At 36.4% G+C, this 10,149-nt stretch overlaps 1 protein-coding gene across 4 annotated transcripts in view; it reads right to left on the reverse strand.

Annotated features, from left to right (window-relative positions):
- FAM120B (family with sequence similarity 120 member B) overlaps positions 1-8,796 on the reverse strand; it is a 33,400-nt gene extending 24,604 nt beyond the window's left edge. Inside the window, exons 1-5 of one of the 4 annotated variants that reach the window (XM_087718122.1) lie at positions 8,671-8,796; positions 7,003-7,096; positions 3,472-4,532; positions 2,411-2,591; positions 1,071-1,166 (exon numbers count right to left, since the gene is read on the reverse strand). In XM_087718122.1, the coding sequence (XP_087574248.1) occupies positions 1,071-1,166; positions 2,411-2,591; positions 3,472-4,494 (1,300 nt within the window). In that variant the 5' untranslated portion in view covers positions 4,495-4,532; positions 7,003-7,096; positions 8,671-8,796. Of the gene's footprint in view, positions 1-1,070; positions 1,167-2,410; positions 2,592-3,471; positions 4,533-6,775; positions 6,973-7,002; positions 7,142-8,158; positions 8,629-8,670 lie in introns of those variants that run through there. The other 3 variants (XM_087718124.1, XM_087718125.1, XM_087718126.1) reach the window with 3 other exon arrangements.
- Between the last annotated feature and the right edge of the window lie 1,353 nt (positions 8,797-10,149).

Genomic DNA, 10,149 nt, shown 5'->3' on the forward strand with positions numbered 1-10,149 from the left:
GATTCCGAGCACTCTAGTTTATGGTTAAATGATTATGAATATAAATTGTACTAGTCACCCTGGGTAAAGATCTCTGCCAGGAGACAGACAAGCTGTTCCTTGTTATAGTCTCTTGATTTCTTCTTATTGTTCCATACTATTAACTATTAGGGCTGCATTATTGAAGGGAATATAAATACAGTCTTGGGATTTTTTTGGATTCCACCATGAGTAATTCATATATTTTCTTAAGTTTGGTGCATACATCATTATGGCTGCTTCTAGTAATGTGTGCCTGTGTGCACATACATACACAGCACACTACTTTTTAGGAACATAAGTATAGTCTTGCAGAATAAGGCCTATATCTAGACAACGTCTGTCTCATCCAGTGGCCCATCTCATGCAAAGGGAAGCCTTTCTCATACATGTATCAAACATGTAAAAGTGGACTTTTCTCATGCTTGGAAGCAGCATCTGTCAAAGTTAGTAACTTATGAAGAATGATTTGCAGACAGCTATGTTGAAAGAACTGTATCCCAATGTATTGTTCAGCTCATTCTTGGTAATTAAATGTGTATGGGTAATGTTCATGATTCTGCAATGAATGCTTCTATCAAATGTGCTTGAATAGCAAATTAAGGTTGACTAGACTCATAAATGGCAGGGCTTAGTAAAAGTGGCATCTTAATTTAAAATTTCAACCCTAAACAAGAAAAAGTTGACTCTACTCACATTAGAATAGGACAATGATAACTATTTTAACCTATCTACATATGAAAATTGACTCAATCTGAATCTTTCTTGCGTCCTCCCCTTATGTTTTACTTGGAAACAATGCTGTTTTATTTATTTTTAATTATTGTAGAGTTGTTCTTCTGATTCTTGATGCATGGAATTTTATTGATGTTTATTATGTTTAGGGATCATAAACTTACAACATCTTCTTGGCATACTACAATTTTTAAAAAAAATTAACTTGACTTCTTAGTAACGCTTGATTCTCAAAACTCCAATGTCTGATAGGGTATTTTTTAACAAATATTTTATATTTAGTTCACATTTTAATACAGGAGGAAATCTTGTTCTACCTGGCAGTGGTTTGGGTTGCACTAGGTCTGGCTGCCGCAAGGAATTTCCAGCATATACAAACCATTCTTTGACTACAGGATAAGCTCCACTGGCATCTAAAGAATAGAGAATTGGTTCAATGAATTTAGATGAGAGCAGACATTGTACGATTTGTAAAAACAAAGGTATGATGATTTAGGCTCATTCCCATATCTTAATGGGGATTAAACCCCAATGGATCCTACATACAAATTTTCTCAGATTTGTATGTTTAGAGTAGGGATTCCTATAACTTTTGCCATCACACCTCTCTTTATTGTAATCTTAATGCACAGGCTTCCCCTAAAAATCCAAACATCAAAATGGAGAAAAATAAACTATAAAATGCATTGAAACTTCAGAAAATATTTATTGTAACAACATAATTAAAAGGTTCTTTACACCTACCCTGAGCTCTGTCTGCACCTACCCAAGGGAGGTAAACAGTATTCCACATTTTAGGAGCCAGAATTGTTCTGTTAACCTGCTGACTGCCAGCTGACTGCAATTTGGCAGTTCAAATCTCACCAGGCTCAAGCCTTCCATCCTTCCAAGTTGGGTAAAATGAGGACCCAGATTGTTGGGGGCAATATGCTGACTCTTTAAACCGCTTAGAGAGGGCTGTAAAGCATTGTAAATCAGTATATAAGTCTAAGTGCTATTGATTGTTTGGCAATTTTCAATATCACTGAATATAGCATCTCTCTTGATCATCCAGGAGGTTCGGAAATAGAATGCATTACTTTGCAGATGTCAGGTAACATTTGCCAAGTCAATTTCAGATAGAATTGCTTCGCCTTAAGTTGTACTATTTTTTCCTGTCAAATTTCTACTAAAATTCATTTTCCTCCATTATTATTCTAAATAATTTTGGGGGAAAGAGAGTTAATATCTTAAGGACAACTCTTCAAACTCATTTAAGATCATTATTACAACACTTGGGAGGAAAGCACATTTTTGTTAAAATAACCTTTAAAAAAATCTACTATATTAGGCTACAGTTTTGCTCTGCTTGCTTGCTTATTAACAGCTTTCATAAGTATTTGATTATAGGGGTTGTACAAGATTTCCTTAAAAGGTTCAAAATACACCAGCTCTCAAGTGCACACAACTTCCTTCAATTATTTCCAATGGTCTTCTAATTAATTACATGTGGCTTGCCTACAGTATCGAGAACAAAATTGGGTTATCTATTCAAGCCTTGCATTTAGAAACTGCACAGATCACTTTTTCAAATTTTGTGCATAAGCATGTGACCCAACTGCAATTCATTACTCCAAGCTTTGAAGATTCAACAGTAAATTTCTAATGTGCCCTTTACCTTTTGCAGACTCCAGCAGGATGGAATAGATGTGCTGCCGAACAGGGCAATAGATAAGTGCCTGTCCAGGAAGGGAGGTATCATATTCATCTTCCAACGTGTTGCTGCACTCAAGTTCTGCATGGCTTAGGATATTGTATATCATATGATTTTCAGCTCGCATGTGTTGTTCTTCAGCTATCTGTCACAAGCAGAATAAATAAATATATATATTTGATTTGCTTTTTTAGCTTCAGAACACACCTTTAATTCTTTTTTCCCCTTCAATTTATGAGTGCCACAGAGACCCTAGCAATGATGTTGGTGACAACTGAGAGTATGACTTTTTCAGCCATTTATTATGGGAGATTAAGAACAAATAGATGGACTAAACCTAGAATTGATTTTCTGTAGTTAGTGTTTGTTTCACTAACATTTTTGTGTATGTGTGTGTATGTGTATATACACACACGCACATACATGTGTACCTTTATATGTGTGTAAAGGTTCCCCATGTACATATGTGCTAGTTGTTCCCAACTCTAGGGGGCGGTGCCCATCTCTGTTTCAAAGCCGAAGAGCCAGCGCTGTCTGAAGATGTCTCCGTGGCCAGCATGACTAAATGCCAAAGGCACAGGGAATGCTGTTACCTTCCCACCAAAGGTGGTTCCTATTTTTTCTACCTGCATTTTTACATGCTTTTGAACTGCTAGGTTGGCAGAAGCTGGGACAAGTAATGGGAGCTCACTCCATTACGCAGTGCTAGGGATTCGCACCGCTGAAAGATAGCATAAGATACACACACACATACACACCTCTTATGCCATCTTCAACACCATAAGGCCATAAAAATGAACCTAAAAAACATAGGTGAACTATGATTTGATCACAGTTCACAGTTCGTTGTGTATCATTGGGAGACTAACGAGGATTTAACGTAAAAGAAGAACAGACTATCCTGTACCCCTTCCAAAGAAAACAACATAGAGAAGTACTAATACTTAATATAATATCCATCTATGTAGCCAAACTACCAGCTCTTTGTAATTGCCTGAATTCGGGTAACACAGGTAAGGAATTACCTGAAAGATTTCCTGATCTAAACAAATAGGGAAATCTTTCTTCTGCTCTGCTGCTAACTGTAATGTAGATGTGAAGTCACAAGGAAGCCAGGGAGAATGCTGTCCAGGCAGCAAGTAAGATTCTATTCCTTTGCGCAATATTAATTGGTCTGATCCCAAAGGCAGCATTTTTTCCAGATCCATCAAACTCTCAGAAACATGTGGAATAGCTGAAATATAATTTGCAACAGCAATAATAATATCTTTCTTGTCACAGCTTTGTCTTTTTGCCCGGTACGAAGATAAACATTGATTCCGAAAACCTTCCATAGCTCTTTCTGGGACAGTGTCTGTGCCAAGGAGGCAAGCCAAAAGGGGAAGGTCTGGGACACGGAGACCAAGCCAACGGCAGAGATTTTGTCTTGAGTACATTACTGTTTCCAGTGAATCCAAGTGTAGCTTACTAATGGAAAAATAAGGAACGGTATCGTAAATCAGGTAATCTGTGTCTTCTCCAAGAATTCCCATACAGTTGTTCTTTTGTGCATAATTTGCTATTTCATAGTCTGCTTCTTGCAATGAACATATCACCTCTTGACCAAGAGTTTTCAAGGCAAAACGCGTAAATGTGGCCAGTCCAGATGGTATAAAGAACATTCCTCTTCCAGGTTGCTGCTTATTGGCTTTGATGAACTCAAAGATCTTAGCTATTTCTTTGTTATTTCTCAACCTTCGTTTGACCCATTCGTTTCGCTTTTTTTGCTCCACAAGGCCATCAAAACAGAAAACTAGTTTGATACCAGCGGTTGTAAAGTGATTTATGAAACTGTCCAAATTGGAACAATATTCACGCCATTGGCCCCCACAGACCCAAGATTCTGGTGTATACCAGTGTCGAAGACAAGACATAGCATCTACTACAAGGACAGGAACAGATCCAGGATGAGTTCCACAATGGTTTTCAGCCACATCTTTCAGATTTATTACTATACATACATCCGGACAGGCAGTGACCACAAACGTATATAAGCCTTTAACACCCATACTTTTAGTGCATAGAAAATCTCTATTTCTTCCACCAGCTAAAAAAGAGAAAGAAGAAAATAGTTGTCATAATTGTTTACCAAGTGCAATTTCAATATCATCCTAAGGAGAGGTAAGATGATAGGATTTTAAAGAAGTATTCTATTAAACTGATCTCAGCATTATTTTTCACTGTTTAAAATAGAAATAACATTCACAAATCTTCAGACAATATTTCTATTCAAGTACCACATAACATCAGAGTCTTAACACTTTGAGAAATATGTTTAATTTGGGGAACAATTTACTATTTTTGAGAAATGTTGAGAAATGCTTTCAGGGATATGATAAAGTCAAGGAAAATGTGGACTTTAAAAATAATACTACACATTTCCTATAAACCAGAATTGTCTTCTAAAATGCCTTTATGGTTGTCACCACAAGAAGCATTTTATAGAAAAGTAATGATAGTTAAACAAAATTGGTTAACCTAGGCTGAATTGCTAAATTTTGTAAAGAATTTAACTTAAAAATAAGAGGAAAGTCAGAGTTAGGTTTTATCTGCCATTGGTTTCCTATGATCAGCTAATGGAAAGTTGGATAAAAAGAATTACAATTTGAAAACAGTAAAACTAAATTTGATGTAGAGCTCTGTACAGATGATGATCGTATTATTGTTAATATGTATAAATTTATTGAAAATGGTACAGAAGATAATAAATGTTAAAGATTGTATGGGCAAAAATATGTAAGTTATAATATACAGTTGGATCAATGGGACAGTATGTGCAAGAATGGGTTGAAATTTAGATTAAATTATAATCTTACAGAGAATTTTTATAAAATGATGTATCATTAGTACAGGATGAATTGCCAAGAATGCATGAGGGAATTTCAAATATTTATTGGAAATGTAATCATACTGAGTGAGGGAACAGTTTTTCACCTTTAGTGGATATGTAACAAAGCTAGAAAATAACAAGATCAGGTATGTATTTTGATGCAGATTTTAAAAGTGAATTGGGTCTTGCTGGCAATTTGCCTTTTGCACAAATATAAATATAATCCAGTATCGATCGAAGACAGTACAGTATTTGTAGTTCAGGTTGAACTGTGGTGTTCTTGGTGGTCTTCCTGACTTTCATTTAAACTTCTTGAATTTCATTACTAAACTGGGTAACATAATCAGCACCAATAGGAAGTGTGGGGTTTAGTTTTATTGGTCATTCTTTGATTAGGTGGTGTTTATGATTTAAGTTTTTTTATTTGTGTTGATATTTCCTTGATTGGGGTATTATTTACTTCTTGATTGTTGGAATGCTGTTAATGCAAACAATGTAAGAATAGTAAAGTTTTCATAGCATGTACATTGAGTAAAATTTAAATTTTAAATTAAAAATATATATTTAAGGTGTTTTTTTTACCTAAAGCAAGTCTTATAATTCTGGTTCTTCTTCTGTTTTTCATGCTACTGAAAATAAAATTTCACTTCTAATACAGAGAGAGTAGACATTAGCAACACTTAATTAGTGCCGCATCATTTTTTCACACTGCTGATTTCTCACATTTTCGTTACTGTACAAAATACCTTGGAAGTGTTATATTCAGTATGTTCTATTCATGAAAATGACTGTGGATTTTTAACTTGCAACTTTAAAAGATGCCTCTAGCTTTTCTTTAATGGTTTCTACCCCTTATGTGCTATTATCACATTCCTTTTTACTATAGTGCAAAAATAAATGTTTCAATTGGTCTAGAAATAACATGAAGGTACTGATGGTTGCTTTCTAATATATTCTTGGGAACTTTAATCTGAGAACTATTTATGAACCTAGTCTGTGTCACAAGAGTCTTAATTTATAGCTGATTCTTTATATGCAAAGGTGAAAATATTAGAATGAGTTTTTCTTAAAATCTGTTCAAGATAGACAATCAGATTTAATTCTAAGTGATAACCAGGATTTTATCATGAGATAATGCTACCAACTTGGGTGTCTTTAAAACGGGACAAACCAATTCATGAAAGTAATGGGGATAATTGCTTAAACCTTGATGGTAGATAGCATGATTGTTAATTTAGCAAAGAACAAAGGGTATACACGTGCAAAGGAAAGGGAGATTGAACACAAGGAGTTTAACCCATTAATTAATTAATGGACAAAGTATGGATAACAACTTAGTTGAAAGTCCTGAAGCACAAATATGATATCAGGAGAATTACTGGAACATGGTAAGGTAAATTCTGCTTGAGCAACAGCAATGTAACTGCTGATGTAGTGCAGTCCATCAGCAATGAACTTACTTGTCAGATATCTACTTGGCTGATGGTAGCATTAATGTTGAAAGCTCCTGGGTTCAGATCAAAGGCAAACCAACAGAAGAAATATGTTGCTAATAATCCACCGGAGACTATCAACCCAGTCAGAAGGAGATGGAGCACATAAAAACAATTCTGCACTTGCACTAAAGCATCTGTCTACCCCAGAAAATATTATGCCATTTCATTTCCGCCCTGATAAAAGTACTAACCAGATTTACTGGCCTGTTTGACGTCCTTTCCTTTACCAGGATGAGAAGGGTTGCAGTCTGCATGTGTTTCCAGAGACTTCTGGTTCCTGATTGTCTTTCATACATGTATGGTGACATACACAGAACTTAAAATATAAAACTTTAAATAAAGCAAATAGCATTTTGAAACAAACTAAAACAATCACCGTCCTTTCAGTCCCATATAAGGATAATTTATTTTAATGGTATTTATTTTTCTTCTGTTTTTTTAGTCTCAAAGCAAAAATTATAAAAGGTGGGAATATTACTTATGAAAAGTGTTTTGTTCATTTGTTGAACGTCTATCTGGTTTCAAATTTAAAGGCACAATAATGCAGCATATTCAGGTACTAAGTACAAATGACATCCTCTCTTGCAACAATAAACAAGATTAAAATAATGTCAATAAGATATAACTTCCTACCAGATTCAGGAATGTGTGACAACCAAACATTCAATCAGTACATTTCTCCTCTTATAATGGAAATACAATAAAGGAATCAGGAATATGGATCTATAATACACACACATACACACACACCATTACATTGTTGGTGAATGTTGATCTTCATTTTATTTTTAAGACAGTGGCAAATGATGCTAAATCAGAAGTTACAATTTTTGAAAATATCTGGGCATAAATTCCTGGCTCACTCTAAAACTATGGTGTATAATGACCCTGTTCATGCACTACATTATAGCTGACTGTAGTATTTGCATACAGTAAAATAGTTCAAGTATATTACTCAACAGTAAGGTCAACTCAGTTTAACCTGATATGCCCTCATGCTTACTAAGTAAGCTAACACAAGATTTCAGTTTTTGATTGATGCCTATCCAGCGAACTTCATAAATGTCATCTAAATATATTTAGGATTGTATCTCAACATAGCATGAATAACTAAAGAGCAGAGTAAGCTAAATACTTGGACATTCAGTATAACGGCTACAATAGTACTACTGAACCTTTGGCAGTTTTGGTCTGTCTTGCATATGCATCACACATAAGAACACCCAAAACTTTGATCACACCCCATGGCCATCCCTTGATGTTTTTGACCACACCATGTGAACATCCCTGAAATCTGAGATCCTGCCCCGTTTTTCTCCCCTTGAAAAACATGTCCAAGATGCATACTGTTCATTATTGCCTTCAATAAATCATTGCATTTTCTGGAGACACCTTCCATGGTTCTCCCAAAAATAGTTAACTCAATCTGGGTTCATTTTGTAGCTGCCCACAACTCACTGCTGGGTAAACTGACCAAATGGCTGGATCCTTACAACACTATCAAGTACAATGTTGCATGGACCCATCTTATTGCCTATTATCATCAGCTCTTTGGGTTCTTCTATCTCTCAGCAGCCCCTAAGTCCACGAGCCGGAAGAAACGGGCTTAGTTCTGAGCCGGGAGGGACGGGAACAACACCCTGCAAAGGACGGGCATATTGCTGACAAAGCCCTTATCGGAGGCTGCAACGTCCTACCAGCCTCCCGGCCAACTCTTGAGTGTATCCTCTCAAAGAGTTTTAATTCCACCCTACAGCATATTCGGAACCATTTCACGGCCCGTGATTGAAACATCCTTGGGAGGGAATTGACGTTCTAAAATAAGTACTCTTAGGAGGACAGCAGCCTTAAGGTTGTACCTTATGCCTCTTAATTCTCTGGATTCTAGGCCGGAATACTAAGAGGTCAACTCAGAGCCAGATGCCAGGTTTGCGCTGAACGCTTCCTTTCAATGTATCCCTTTGCAGTGCTGTTGACGGAGCGTGCGCACACTTTAAAAGTCTCTATGGTTCTTTCCCCGGGAAGACGGGATTGGCGGCGGTCACGTGATCCCCCACCAGACGCTCTCTTGTCTCTAAAGCATAAAGAGCTGGCGGGCGAGAAGACAGTTGACAAACAAAATGTAGTGTTTAGGAAAAGGACGTGTGTCTCTTGTTAAATGCCACTACAGCGTGGAAGTTAAATCTCCCCTGACAGCTACAGTAATTTGTAGAAACAGAGCAAGAGCCCAAGACCGCTCTGCATGCATGATGTCCATACTTACTACAGTTTTGTACAGTTTTTGTTTTGGACGTAAATATTACTTTCACATTGTATCTCTCTAAAACAACTTGCTATCTATACTTTTCTCTACCCTTCCGTTGGAACAAAAAAATAATGCTTACAGATGTTATTTTTAATCTCAATTATCCTTTTGGTTAAGGTTTCCGGTGAAATAGTTCAGTGCTTAAATGTGAAAAGGCTTGTTTTGATGTTAGTCGCTGATGCAAGAGGTGAGGAATTGGATATTTCTAAAAAGATGCATGCCCTCAAATGTTCTGCTGTTGGAGGATTTTGGTGTTATTTTTAAAAGACTTGTTTAAACAAAGCAACAGGAAAACTATTTTTGCTTTATTTTTATTGGGGGGGGGTCTGTCTCTTTTTTGAAGCTAGGCTTTAAAAAAGGTGGTTTCCTAGCAGCAGAATGCAGAAGGCCCATTCATACAACAATAGACAGAGAGGAAAGAAAGGGGCTGGTTTGTATAAACTGCTTCTGTCTTCATTCACACAGCCTGATACCCATGGGCATTGTGTGGGGTTACAATGGAGCTAAAGGATGCATTGTGGGTGAAAACAAATCAAAACAGAGGAAGCGATCAGAGAAGAGTAGTAGAACAAAATTGTCCCCAAAATTGAAATCTTACATCTGAGATTAGGGTTACTTTTTAGCTGCTTGGCATATTAAGCAAAGTTTCTATTAGCTGCAGTATTAAAAGTTTAGCAAAACTTTACATGGGGATTTTGACCATTTGCAAAAGGCAAAAAGGCGCACTGACTGATGTTTTGCTCCTCGCCATTGTCCTAATGTTATAGGAATTTTGCACAAAAGGGCATTAGCAATTTCTCCAGAAAGTTTCTTTATTGGTAGTTGACAATTTTTTGTTACTAAATTTTAAAATATTCTCTAAGATATATTAAATAGGCTGCCTTCTGTTCCCTTATCATAGCAGAACCATGAGTGTCTTGCTGAAAATTTTGATGATCCCATAACCGACTTCAATAGGCAACAGGTGGAAGCTTGAATAACTTCACATATCTTTCCAGGGGAAAATGGGCACAGTAGGGAGCCAATTGGAGGA

This window comes from Thamnophis sirtalis, unplaced genomic scaffold, assembly GCF_051295495.1.
Source record: "Thamnophis sirtalis isolate CommonGarterSnake01/CBP01778 unplaced genomic scaffold, rThaSir2_p1.2 scaffold_6, whole genome shotgun sequence".
Lineage (NCBI taxonomy): Eukaryota > Metazoa > Chordata > Lepidosauria > Squamata > Natricidae > Thamnophis > Thamnophis sirtalis.